The sequence below is a fragment of the Diadema antillarum genome, unplaced genomic scaffold, assembly GCF_040938485.1.
Source record: "Diadema antillarum isolate AM-2024a unplaced genomic scaffold, OU_Dant_1.0 seq00000981_RagTag, whole genome shotgun sequence".
Classification (NCBI taxonomy): Eukaryota; Metazoa; Echinodermata; class Echinoidea; order Diadematoida; family Diadematidae; genus Diadema; species Diadema antillarum.
In genome coordinates, this window is record NW_027271821.1 from 238,421 (window position 1) to 253,103 (window position 14,683).

The 14,683-nt window shown below is 38.6% G+C and overlaps 1 protein-coding gene across 1 annotated transcript; it reads left to right on the forward strand.

Annotated features, from left to right (window-relative positions):
- The first annotated feature begins 499 nt into the window (after positions 1-499).
- Positions 500-14,460, forward strand: LOC139742154 (cytochrome P450 3A6-like). The gene is made up of 13 exons (XM_071652723.1): positions 500-756; positions 4,859-4,952; positions 5,185-5,237; positions 6,032-6,128; positions 6,719-6,835; positions 8,756-8,844; positions 9,529-9,677; positions 10,303-10,442; positions 11,333-11,521; positions 12,204-12,424; positions 12,834-12,971; positions 13,480-13,642; positions 14,221-14,460. Exons 1-13 carry the CDS (start codon positions 680-682, stop codon positions 14,308-14,310), a joined length of 1,617 nt encoding a protein of 538 aa, XP_071508824.1. The 5' UTR covers positions 500-679; the 3' UTR covers positions 14,311-14,460.
- The last annotated feature ends 223 nt before the right edge of the window (positions 14,461-14,683 follow it).

Below are 14,683 nucleotides of genomic sequence, written 5' to 3' on the forward strand. Positions count from 1 at the left end.
AGCAATCTTCACGAGTGGTTTGAACCTTGTCGATCGTCACAGGTTTCATACTCAACCGATGACAGTTTTCACAAGGATAATGGAAGGCAAATGGAGGGGGGGGGGGGGAGGCGAGGAAAGCAGAGAGAGGTAGAAAATGAAAATGAATAATAAGAAATCCAACAGATCGTTCTTAGCCCTATATGTTCAATGTACCGTTTAGTGATTGTGAATAGAGTATTGTAGAGCGAAATCCCCGGGGAGGTACGGTTCCATATACAAATACCCCCTCGCTTTCAAGTACATTTGTATAATAAAAATCACCGTCTCTCTGTACGTGATAGTAATGATTACACACTCGATTGCGAGGACCGTATTCAACGCAGACTTTGCTCCCGTAACGGTGACGTCACTGATAATAACGTGTTTACAATAACGCGGTACTGCAATACATTGAGGACACGCAATCGTAATTCATATTGCAGAGATTTTTTATAGGTGCACCTCAGTATTACGTAAACAGCTGTACCTGTTACATGGGAGAAAACTACACTTCGCCGTATAAAAGTGAAGGAACATGAACAGTAATTCGTAAAAAGTTGCCTTCATTTGCGCGTCTATTCAAATATTCATCTGGTCCTTCGTTGCATCTTCTCTCGGATCGCACATTCTGCAAATTTACTTGCTACGCGTCGAAAGCATGGAAGTGGAGATCTTTGGTTGGGCCATGCCACTCTCGTGGTTCTTGCTGCTTGCAGCGGTCATTCTCTATTTCGTGTAAGTAAATTGCAGATGGCGCACCTATTTCCCACATCACAGCAGAGTATGTAGATCATATGAAGTAGTTGGATGATTGGATTTATATAAATGTCATGCTTTGAGAATGGTATCCTCTCTTCATGAACTTTACTTTATCATGACCTCCGATGTAGTTGTAGCAACTGTCATCATCCAATAACTGTGTTACTGTATGTTTCGACTTGAAATTATGTCATCGCCACCTACCCTCAGTTTTCAACTTGGTGGTGAGGCTGTTATTCTTCCTTTTCTATTTTTCTCTTTTTTTGCGTGTGATTCAAAATTTAAATCATAAACACTTGTTACTTTCGTGCACATGGCGATTTTGCTGATGACTTAATTGCCGATGAGTCTTTGCAGTAGAATTATCTATATGTATTATCAATCCAAGAAGTAGAGTCGACACAATTTATAGGTCTCAAAAAGAGTTTTCTACTCTCCCCCTTCTCTCGTCTTCTTCTCTCCCTCCTTCCCTCTTGCATTCGCACAGTCTGTAATTCTGTCTCTCTACCTGTCTCTTTCACAGACACACAGACACACACACACACACACACACACACACACACACACACTATGTCTTCTCTTCATTTCATTGCATGTAGTATAATTTATGTGTGTACTTTTAAGATTACTATAGTATCTAGGGCTTTACAGGAACATGATAGGGATATTAAAGGACCAGACGAGCAAGTCAAGACAAGAAATAAAAACTCTGCTCAGCTGCGTTACGCCCATTATCAATGTTGCATGTATTTTTAGTTATGGCGTCATAATTTCACTTAGATGTAAGAGATACTGTATATTCATACTGATATACATGTAGGCTACTTGACCATTAGACGAGGCTGAAATAGGTTTATCTATACTGCGCGTGACCATGATGGGGTGCAAGAGCCGTGGAAATATTTGTTTGTTGTTTGTTTGTTTGTTCGTTCGTTTTTTTGTAAGTATACTGTATTTATTGATTGGTTGGTTTTAAAGGGCGGACTGCGGGTCAATGGTATCCCCCCCCCCCCCTTTAGAAGGGAAGAATCCGGACGGAACCTTTTAAAATAAATGGTTTTCTTGGGCACTTGGGGTTATTTTTTAAGACCCCAAACAGCGTATGTAGGGGGGGGGGGGGGGCTGCAGACCCTGTTCGCTGTCATTGAGACATGAGTGCAGAAAGAGATGCATAATCCCCTTAAAAGTGCAGTGATATTATCCAGGATTTCATGAGGATTAAGAGATTATTTATTCTCGAAGGGATAAATAGGAACGGCGAGTATAAGGACCCCCCCAAAAAGAGAAAAATATGTACAAATGCAATGATTTATAAGTACACGTAACCAAGCATTAATTTTGCCGGAGCCATTCTATTTCCTGCTCCTCTTCTTCCTCCTCCCTTCCTTTTCTTCTTCTTCATCATCATCATGTGATTATCTTTTATTTTGTATTATCACTAGTAATAGGAAGACGTACTGCCATTACTTTCATCTTTACTTGCAACATAAAAATGCTTTTTCATCCCTTACGCCGCATATTCTCTAGGTATCTAATGACAGCGGTTGTCTTTGCCCGGTAATGTATCCTTGCATTGCCGGTTTGCGGCTTTTGCGGGAGACCGTATTATTTTCATCAATACACTTTCGTTCCCGGTTGTTTGTGCTTGAATATACCAGTAACATGATTGCATCATATGCCAGTGTTAATATTTTCATCAGTTTAGGCGACACACAGGTTTAGAACAAATTGATGATGTTGATTCTAGAATGATACAATTTTTTGTTTGTTTGTTTGTCAAGGAACAAAGAGGCAAAATTATCATTATTATCATTTTATCATTATTATCATCATTATCATTACCAAGATATGATGGTGATGATGATGATGATGATGATGATTATGTTTAAATTTATTACAATTTTGTCAGACCTAAAATATTAAAATAGACATTTCTCTGAAATAATCATTCTTCAAGTCTCTTCATGTTCGAAAACCGATTAATTTTTTTAAGAATTCATTTTATTATTGACTAGGTGATTTTTGTTTGTTTGTTTGTCTTTGCTTATGATCGTGGATGTCAACAGAGTGAATGGGAATCTTAATGTGTATAATAGTTGCTGAAAGTCGTTAACTCAATGTTGACATTGAGTGTGTGTCTGGCAAAATGTAGGACCCTGTCACTGAACCTTATACTTTGTGTGGATAGTCAATGGATTGCTCCCTCAAATACAGCATGTTGTCGTACCAAAAGGGGTCATCAACGAGGACGAGTGGATTATTGTTGACTTTGAGCTGAGCTTTTTTAACCCTTTTTGCACCAATAAGTCAAAATGTGCCTCAAATCTCACACACATACCAATGGCAGGAAATTAACTTGGCATGCAGAGTTTTATGAGTCAGATGATCCGTTGTTGATCTGAGTAGCCTCACTGTTGTTGTTGTTACCAGCTCATGTAGGAATAAAGAGAGGAAATTACTATGAAAATCTTTGTTATCACACGATCCACTATTTACAACGACAACGTCAAATCATGCTGTCGCGCCCATTCTCACGTTTTGCATGTCGTTCAGAGAACCATGGCCTAATTTGGAAATTGCTGAGTCAAGGTTCAAAAGGTGCATATGTATGCTTATCATCTATACACTGCGTCTTCCAGTGCGAGGTGTGCATATATAGAAAATGTAAGCACGAACAAACGTGCACTATGACCAGTGAAGGAACGCTGAATTATGAATGATTAGTGTGTGTGCGAAAGAAATCCTGCAAAAAAAAACCTTGGCTAGATTATCTCTGCCTTTACCACTGTCGAGATGTTTGCAGGCGGTGTGAATAGCATGTTCAGATCATCCTGCATGTCGAAGGGGGTCAACCAAACATTTTTCAACTATTTAGGAAATGTCAAGCTACGAATAATAACAATACAATAATAATACGATGCATTTATAAGGCGCTTAATATAGATGTTTCTAAGGGCACAATTTAACGGAAAATTATTATTCTGTCCAGAATAATACAAAAATACAAATACAAAAATAAAGAATATACATAAAGATACAGTGTATAAATGCGATAAATAATACTGTAAAATCTGTGGTTTATGGTCAGGTTTAATTTGCTTTTATCATAGCTCTCATAACAATCTAGCTCCGGGACCTGATAAACTGTCATGTTATATAGACTGTATCTTACCTGTTACAGGTGCAAAATACAAATTCTTGTGAAAGTCAAGCTGTTCGTGTTCATGATTATAATAACTCCAAACTATTGATCACTGGTCTGTGCTTTCCCTCTCCCCTTCAATTGTTCCATCGTACAAACATTTTGTGTCTGTCTAGATACATCCTCTTTGTCTTATCTTCTTTGGTGAAATTCTATTGTATGTTCTCAAGCCATTTTTCGTGTTTGTTTTGTTCATCCATCAATCACACACACACACACACACACACACACACACACACACACACACGCACACACACACACACACACACACACAAATGCAAAACATCTTTTCGCCTCGAGGTTGTCATCCTATAGTCTAGCAAACTATATTGATGAGGTCTCCTTCACATGTACCTTGGTTTACCAAATAAAATTATTACGTTCTCTTACTTATATTACTAACGCGAAATTATAGAAGTATTCCTTTAAGTATTCTTCATCATATTTTGATGAGAACATTGTTGATTTGTCTAATGTACAAGTGGAAAAATAAAGCAAACTGAAACAAACTTAAACTTGAAGTGAAATCGGTATAAACAGTGTCATTAAGTAACTATCCTCGTATGGTATTTCTGAGTTGAGAACATGACAATCTTAGTCGATGTGATACGGATCTCTGGAAAATAGGTATGGTTGAGTGTAAAACTCGATGCATCGAGTCTGTTTGTCCACAGCCTAGCGTTTCGAGAGTCATGAATAATTACTATGAGGCAACGTTAAAGTGACTATACTTACACGATAAGTTGAAAGAGCTGAACGTTATAATCTTGTACTGTTGGTCTTGATGCTATAAATTCGTCGTAGATGCTTTTTATCGAATGTAACCATGGCAACTGGGCACATTTCCTTCGTATCACTTTCTTTTCTCCAATTAAGGTACGACACGTGGTGTCATACGTACTGGCGTCGGAAGGGCGTGGTCAGCGAGTCGGCCTGGCCTGTCATTGGCTGTATGAGGGAGTTTTCAAAGGTCAGTTACGTAATATAATGAAATGTATTATACGCATATATATATATATATATATATATATATGATAAACATATATATACGCTATATTTATATACGTTATTTCATTTTTAAGTCTTTTAATATAATCTTAAGATATTTTGCAACAAAGGAATTGCTATGTACCATCGACTTATTGGATATGTCTAACCTGACATTTATAATAGTTTGATTCTCTCTCCCACTCTCTGATCAGGGCATACCGCAAGTGTTTACCAACATGGGCAAGAGGCATGGGAAGGTATATGGGTAGGTATAACAAGCATGCAGCTATACACAGACAGTGATATCGGCCTAAGTCTTTATGACCACACAATACGGCTCAGATCTGGTTAAAATTAGGGGCACTAATCAAGAAATTGTGTGCAGCCTGTACCTCATAGTCCGAATCTGCCCTCTTTTGATACGTTGTCGTATCTATATGCATTACGTAGGCCTACTTGTATGTAAACGTTGTACAAACGATTGCCTTCCATAGCTGCTCCGCGAGAGGGGACACTTGTCCACAATGCAATGCAATGTAATGAAATCCAAATGTCTGCGGCTGCTCACGAGCAGATACTCATAGCACAAAAGAAATGACGTCATCAAAGTCTGAATCGCCCAAGTGCAATCCGTTGATAAGAAGGATAAAGGACTGGTTATGACAAGCATTAAAAATGACGCATAAGTGAATGATGAACGATGGTGGTCATGTGGTAAGAGTGATTGTGATAATTATTATTAGAATTATATTGATTAAAAAAAAAAGGCATCTAAATGACAGAATAATGGTAATACCGATAGCAGCAGTGATGCTTGTAATGATATTCAAAAAAAGAAAATGTTGATTTCATAGCAAATTGATGTCGAAAGTCCCCTTCGCCTGAACAAATTGCATGCAACACGGTGAAATCAAGTTATCTTTAATCAGAAATACAACTGTTTAAACACCGAAATATAGGAGAACGTTAAGGATATTATACTGAAGTCTGGGTGTGAACATATTTGTATCTATGTTTTAACTGATATTTTTTATCTTCTTTCCACTCTTGATACCTCAGGTTTTACAGTTTTTACGATCCTGTGCTGGTTATTACAGAACCTGACATGTTGAGAGATATCATGGTCAAAAACTTCGGAAATTTCCACAGCCGAGTGGTAAATAATTTCGTCATTTCCAACATCTTCTTTAACTTTGCACACATGCAAAACACACATTTCTCTGCAATTCGCACTTGCACTCTTCAGTAGCACAGCTTTCTAGTCCCACGGCCATCTCTAGATTGAATGTATATGCTTACGTTTAGGTTCTCATTTTCATAAAGCACTAGCTTTATATGAAAGTCTGCGGTTCTCTTCTCGTCAGTTACAGTTATACCCCCTCCCACACACCGTACTTTTGCTTTCAAGATTGTTAAGAACACTCGTATGTGTTTCAATTTACTATTATAAGATCACCCTTTGTAGAATTGCTCGTTTATCATGTATCAAAGAATCTATAATTTGATGTTGGTTTGTCCTGAGATATACAGAAATTAACTAAACGTCAACTTAGCGTTGAATGATTTTCTGCAAATGACTTGTAAGGTGAAGAAGGTTCATAATTTGCCTTTTACAAGACTCATTACGTATGTATTTGGGCTTTTTCGTAAAATCGCAAGAAACACAGACATTCCCTACAGTTTTGCCTATTTTCATAATCTCCCTTTCTGATTTTCATAACGGTTCTCTCCTGACGATGAGTACAGCGTTTTCCTCTGACCAACAAAGAGTTCATAGAAGGCGTCGGAACCCTGGAGGGCGAGCGATGGAAGGAGGTCCGCAACCTGCTCACGCCAACTTTCAGCGGCTCCAAGATGAAATTGGTCAGTCACTAACGGAGCTCACCTCCGTACGTGTGTCAGGCGAGCAACTGCTGCTCTGTAGAGCTCGAGGAGGGCAAGGCTTGCGAAGCGGCACTCCACGAGCGCGCTCCTCATTGGATAGCAAAACGTCGGCTGATGTGGGTCTATCGTCTATAGGAAAATAAGCTACTCAGTATTTCATTTTACAGAATTACAGACTACCATGCAAGACAAGCGTTTCTCGAACAGAAGAGAAGTATTATGATGGCTCATACAATAGTAAACCACTGTAACATTAATGATATGAAGAGCTTGTTCGCAAAAACCGATAAGTCCATTTTTGAAGATTTTGAAGTACGGTCTCTTTCATAAAGTACAAAATAATACCTTTTAAATGATATATTGGTCACTACATATAAAGGTATATATTTGAAGTCATGGTCAAAAGAAGCAAAGATTTTCTTATTATTCTCTTTATTTTTCTTGACCTTTTATCGGAAATATCTCCATTTGGCAAATATGGACTTATCGGTTTTTGCGAACAAACTCTTCATATCATCACTAAATGCGTCTCCAATCGACATTTACACGCACGTCTTTACTATTTTTAAAAGAAAATCACATGAAGAAACTTGAAGCCTTCTCATAAAATCCATTGCTGTGAGTGGGAAGCATTCATAGCTGGTAAATTACACCGGTAAGGACACAATATTTATGATGCAGAAAATTTTCATCGGCTGTTATGATGAAAATGTCACGGCGCTGAACCTAATGCGAGGTGGTGATAGTGTCACCTCATCTACTTTGCACGCGTGGTTGCCACCAACATATTATACCCTGGTCCCGCAAAAACATATCATATCCTAGCATTCCGTAACTGCAGCATTACATGTCAATTTGATGAAATGTTGGTAATTTTGTTGGTTTGGAATTACCCCTAGTTTGTAAAGTAACTTTAACAAGGAGTGGCGTTGCACTTCACATAAATATACGATAACGTGCCGCCGTGTTCAAAAGGGCATTAAGATTCAGTATATAGCGCACTACAGGAGTTATGAGAATTGTCTGCCTGCTGAACTTTGCAATAAACATGGACGAATGGATCGCTCATTGTGCGAATAGAATATAATTATTGTGCAATCCATGACGAGCGCCGTGAATAGAAATTACCCAACCATAAAAGGCTCCGTGAACTCTACAACTCTATCATCTACTTTTCAGCATGTTTATATTGTATCCATGTATCTCAAAAGGAGGTGTCTACTTTAGAGACCAGTGTATTGTACCTTACAACGGCGTGTTTGAATGAAGAAGAAAAAAAATGAACAACTGATTCACTATGAATACCTAAGGCGCAAACGGCTATCAAAGAAATCAGCGTGATGCACTTTATTCATGGTGACAACGTGTGAGAAATGAGCAGTTTTCTGTCTGAAAATAATCTGAAAAAAAAAATCTTTTAGACTTCAAAAAGAGGAGCACTTCATTCTATATCATTCCAGCAAGCGGGGAGCTAGAGCATCGGATAGTGTCTCAATGCACAATTCAAATGTCCACAGATTGTTGAAAAAGCGGTGAGAATCGCGGGTTACATACCACTGTGCATTGTAAATGTAAAGCGATTGCAATTCTCTCCTCCTGGGTTTTAGTTAGACATTCTTGAGTGTGCAAGATTCTTTTTTTAATACAATTCAGATAAAATTTTCATTTGTGGGTATAATCAAAATTGCGTAATGCAGCGATTGATACTGTTGCCCACAACAAAGCAGGACTTGAGTTTGTATGGCTTTTTTTCTTTAAGTTATGTATCAAAACATGTATATGTGCCAATAAAATTGATGAAGAAATGCATGAATTAAATCAAATCAAACCAAATCATGGCATTCGATGACATCACTCAAGACGACAATCATTACCTATTTATCGTCTGATTCGTTGTAGATGTCTTCCCTGGTGAACGACAGCGCAGATAACCTGCTGAAGAACATTGGCAAAGAGCAAAACGACAAAGGATACATGGAGTGCAGGAAGTAAGTTTGTCTGTGTGTTTGTATGTGTGTATGTGTGTGTGATGTGTGAGGTATTTCAATTTCAATTTCAGTTCAATTGTTCTTTTAATTTCCATCCAACAAAAATGTAATACAAATACAAAGTTATACATCTGATAAATCTTAATTATTGTTAACAATTTTGTAAGCGGTGTGAATCAGAAAGTTTAATACAAAATATGATATATTAACGAATAAATGTAAACAATGCATATTTTCAAAATCTTCAAATTCTTCAAAATCATGCAACAACCACTTTGGTTATAATATTAATGAAAAGATAAGAATATGGAGGTGGGGATTACAGAAGTATATGCGTATAGTTTATACTATCGGGCTAAAGAAGACAGTATGAGGTGAGAGGGGGTAGTTCAGTTCAGTCAAATTTATTTCGCTTTTTCACAATAGAATGATTATATAAACGTAAATCTCACTGTCTTTAGTGACAAAAATGATACATGTAAATTTATACAAAGAAAACAATTATTAACACTACAGTAAGAATACATTACAATGGTTGCTAAAGTAACAAAAGTGAAATAATTGTCAATATTGTGTGGAGGAGAAACAAAGTTAACGTAGATGCTGAGTATGATTCTCCTTTTAACAAAGCTATTAGATATGCATATAGATCAATTCAACTTTGTATCTTTTTTTTAACTGCAGATTATTTGGCGCTTTTGTAATGGATACCATTGGAAGCTGCGCCTTTGGACTGAACATCGATTCTCAGGGACGGCCAAACGATCCATTCGTAACCCACGCCCAGCGAGCCTTCAGAATCGATCAGAACAGCCCCATCTTCGTCATATCGGGTAATGACAATCGATATCTATACATGGCATCAAGCTATGATCTGAAAAAAAGAAGGTTTATCCTCGTTCATTATGGCCTGTATTTCACTGCCATATCAGTCTCGTTATATCAGAGTGATGTGAGCGTAGAATCGTATTGCACATTATTATCATTATTGTTATTATTATTATAATCATTATCATTATTATTATTGTCACTATTATTGCATAAAAGATTCATTGTTTTTGGAAGTATAGGTGAAGCAGGACTGTGTATGTAAGAGAGAATGGTGATATTCCATCATATTCTGCCAAGCAGTCATCACTTGACCCGTTATCTCCAAGAAAAAGTATACGTCTCATAGATCTGTTGCTTGACATATCTGATTAAAACAGTTATTTTGTTGTTCCAAATCGTAGACTCGCATGTAGTTGTGTCAATGTCTGTGATGTAGACTTGATGAGAATGATACGCGTAATAAAAGGCACGAACAGGTTCGACGTAAACCCGACAAACTAATCACGCCTTGTGAGGTATGAAAAGACCCAGTTATTGCATCCCTCAATGCTAAATCAAAATGTGATTTCCATTTGTTGTTGTGTATTGTCATTGTTGTTGGAGACTCTTTCTTTGTTACGTTTCCAGCCATGTTTCCATCAATTGGACGCCTTCTTGCCGAATGTGGTTACGGCTTCGTTCCCCGGGACGTTGTCCAGTTCTTTTGTGACGTCACGCTCAAAGCAGTTGCTCTTAGAAAACAGACCGTGGGCGCCGTCAAGAAGAAGGTTGGTTGTGTAGTCATATCTTAATGGACTGCCATTTTGATCAAAATAGCCTTTTCCTTCTTCGCTTGGTTAGTTGATTGATTGATTGACCCATTGACTGAGTCCGACTGACTGATTGATTGATTGATTGATTGATTGATTGATTGATTGATTGATTGATTGATTGATTGATTGATTGATTGATTGATTGATTGATTGATTGGTAACGTGTATGTGAGTGTGTGTGTGTGTTTCTTTGTTCTCAAAAATCATGTCAACAACTTTGGGTATGACGGACGTACTACAGGAGCCCCAGAAGGTTTCTGTGTGTGTGCGGGGGTGGGGGTGGGAGGGGTTCAAGGTGTCACCACCCCCCCCCCCTTCTCAATTGGAAGAATCTTTGCGCGAAACCATCTTTTGTGTTTGTGTTTGGGGATCGCAATTTTACCCGCTCTTATTTCAAAAGCCAAAATTTGAGGGGCTTTCAGCCCCAGCCTCCCCCTCCCCCATCGACAAAAGACACTGTGTTTTGATTTGCGCATGTTCACACATTCAGCAGCATTACGACAAAGTCAAAGTTCTGAAATGTAGTGAAAGTGCACGAGGTAGCATAGCGATAAAATTCATTAGTACTTTTATGCCTATATTGTGTTCTCTTCTTTTTCCTGTTTTCCACCATTTCAACACTTCTCAACTTTATTTAACAAGAGCCCCTCTGTGACCTCTTTAAGTCTTTTCGAAACAGTTACATAGAATTCAACTATCTTTTTTTCTTATTTTTGGCCAACGCCTCCCGAAGCTCTTTCCAGGTATGCCGCGACTTCGCGACGTAGCTGCACACCTGAGAGAAGCGAGGGTAGCGATATTTAATTCTTTCATTTATGTGACTTATCATACTTGATGTCCAACAGCTGGTTGATTTCCTTCAGCTGATGCTAAACGCCCAGAGTCCCTCCAGCGAAGTCGACCAACTTCCCGCTGACGAAAAAGATGACGAAGACGACATCCATGCCGACATCGAGCGTCATCACAACATGGAATACCACGCCAATAAATATGCGCAGCGCATTCAGCTCTCTGATACGGAGCTCATCGGTCAGGTGAGACTTTTTACTTCCGGGTCACGTGACAGCCCATATTTACAATGTCCTACAATCAAATGCACTGTTAGCGTGATGCTGACCTGCCCAAAATGTGGTTTGTTTTTCAGTTTACATGGTTTTTTTATATCTCTTCCCGATGGAAGTTGTAAAACATGAGAAGACGTTTTGACACTGTTTAACACTAATCAGGCCGGGGGGGGGGGGGGGGGGGGGGAGGGCCGGATTGTAAAACATGAAATATACGCCTTTGAGATAACGTACATATAACTACATTACTAGATAATAAGGTAACAGTGTGGCTTGTGAGAAAAAAAAATCCAGAAAAGGAGCTTTATTCGTGCTCAATTCATCATGCAATCATCGTTGCTGTTGAGGGCAATATTGTCTATCTTTTTTTTAATCGTCTTTGATAGAAGATTGATATTGATTGAGAGGTCTATAAATAATACGTTTAGTGAAGTGAAGTGGTCCTCCCACATAACACCCACACGAGAAAACGCGGGTAATGTAATGATACTGACCCCTCATTGTTAGCTACATGTGACTAACAATGGTAACCACATGGAATCAAACATGCACATTGTACCATTAGAGTAGAAATAAGAATATAAGAATAAGACGACCATCAAAATAACAATTCTGTCCACTCTCGTAATGTTGTAATTTCACCATGTTTTAGGCCATGACTTTCTTCACGGCTGGATACGAGACTACCAACACCTTGTTGGGGTTCGTCTTCTATCTCCTCTCCACTCATCCCGAGATTCAGGAAAAGTTGATCGAGGAGGTCGATGAGATGACGCCCTCTCGTGACTCGGTAGGGTACACGTCCATAGCCACCATGCCTTACCTGGATCAGGTGGTGTGTGAGACTCTACGCCTCTATCCTCCTGCTGCTGTGTAAGCGGATTTGTTGGTCTATTTCTGTATTTCTATATACATCTTCAAGTCTCTTCAGCACCTTTTTATCTGTCTAGAGCAAAGGCAGACACCCCCACCCACATACATATATTGAACTGCCAACATAAAATGCACAAGTATAGTATAAGAGAATGAAAGGTACAGATACCTCTATTGCTCTTTCTCGCACTCTTCTTCTTTCTCTGATAAAAGGAATGACTGTGGTTATGCCCACATTTGATTTAAAACAACAAAAAGCTAAACAAAAAACAACAACACAGCAACACTCCTTGCATTGTCCTTGTCAAGAGTGAACACGAATTTAAACAGTAAATTAGTGAGTTTTGTTGGAACAATCGTTGATAGTAGTTGACACACGATTGATGAAAATAATCATGGTTGCCAACAGAACAAACCGGATGTGCCATGAGACATTCACGTACAAGGACCTGACCATAGAGAAGGGCGTACAGGTATTCATCCCGATCTACAACATCCAGCGTGATGGGGACTACTGGGCCGATCCGGACAAGTTTGATCCAAGCCGGTAACAATTGTTGTCCTAAATCACTAATGAAAAGTAATTCATTGTCATGAAGAAAAACTTTGATGGCTAGGAATAATGATTTTGATAATGTAAAGAAAGAACAGTAATATTCTTTAAAGTAGTGATAGTTTTAATGGTGATAATTATGACAAAATTGATAGTTATTATCACAAGAAAATAACATCACTGCTACGACAGAAATACTGTAACATAAGTATAAGAATGTGATGAGAAAAGAAAATAAAAAGCCGCAGGCTCATGGCAAGTACATGTATTATGATGTCATGATAACTCTTTGGCCTTGAAGTATGAAAGAGAGCTGGCAAATCGGAAGTGAAAAATAAGCTTGCGTAATTACTTCTCAGGAAAAAAAAAGCTTCAAGTTCATTCAAAACTTAACAGCCCTTCGTGTTCATGGTGTCAAAAGTTAAAAGTACAAGTGTATAAAGACCTTGTGCCGTTCACCTGACGTTAATTGAAACTATCGTATATTTTACAAATGAATTAGATTTTCAAAGGCCAACCGAGAGAAGCACCACCCGTTCTCCTGGATCCCGTTCGGCGCTGGACCCCGGAACTGCATCGGAATGCGGTTCGCTCTCATGGAAGCTAAGATGGCGATCGCTCGGGTCCTCCAGAAGTACCGATTCGAGACGTGTCCACAGACAGAGGTAAGACTAGCGGTTGACTTGAGAAAAATAAGAATCAACCTACTTGTAGCTAGCAAGTGACCACATGACTTCGTCTTCTACGTAATAATAGACAATGATTAGCGCCACTACATGCTGCTTAACAATTCCTTGGGAATTGACTCGGGGACCTACAATTTTAGACACTCCATCATCATACCACTCGATCAGCCACACGTAACATGCTTCATTTTTTAATCATCGGGAATGCATTACCTTCTTAATGTGTGCTCTCATATCTTATCTTTTTTAAGATTTAGTTTTGTCTATTACATGGAAAATAACAGTAATGGCAAGTTTGATTTGCACGTAATGACTTCGTACTCATCATTGTGATTTGTAATCCAACTTTTGGTTGTAACACCCAAAATTTCAAATGCTACAGACTAATGCCACTATTGACACTTGACTATATCGCGACAGCTACCAGTACTACACATTATACATAGTACATACACACCTTTAGATCAAACCTCAAACATGAGATTATTTGTTTGTAAAGATACACAAATGAAGTGTAATAACAGCCGTTTTCTTTGGCAAAACTTTTTTTTCTTTAGATTCCCCTGAAACTGGGGAATAATGGTTTCCTGGCCCCTCCCGACGGTGTCACCCTCCGGGCAGTGGCCCGCAAAGATGCCGTCTGCTAAATCCACGTCCTGAGTCCGGTCTCTCATGTGTGTAAGAAGGAGGAATGGGAAGAGAAAGAAGAGGAGGAGAAGAAGAAGAAGAAGAGGGGGTGGAAAAAGAAGAAGACCTAAACTACAACCAACAACAACAACAACAGCGAGAAGCGATAACAGCAGAAGAAGAAAAAAGATGAAGAATTACAACTCTTATATCAACCATCAGGGGATAACGAATGTTCACATCCTTTCTATGATTGTACAATCAATCATCTATCAGTATCAACTATATCACTGTCACTGTCAACAGCAGGAACCATATGTATGTTTGTTTGTTTTTGTCTGTTTGTCTTTTGTTATTGAATAATCGTGTTTCGTTGGTACGATCGACATCTAC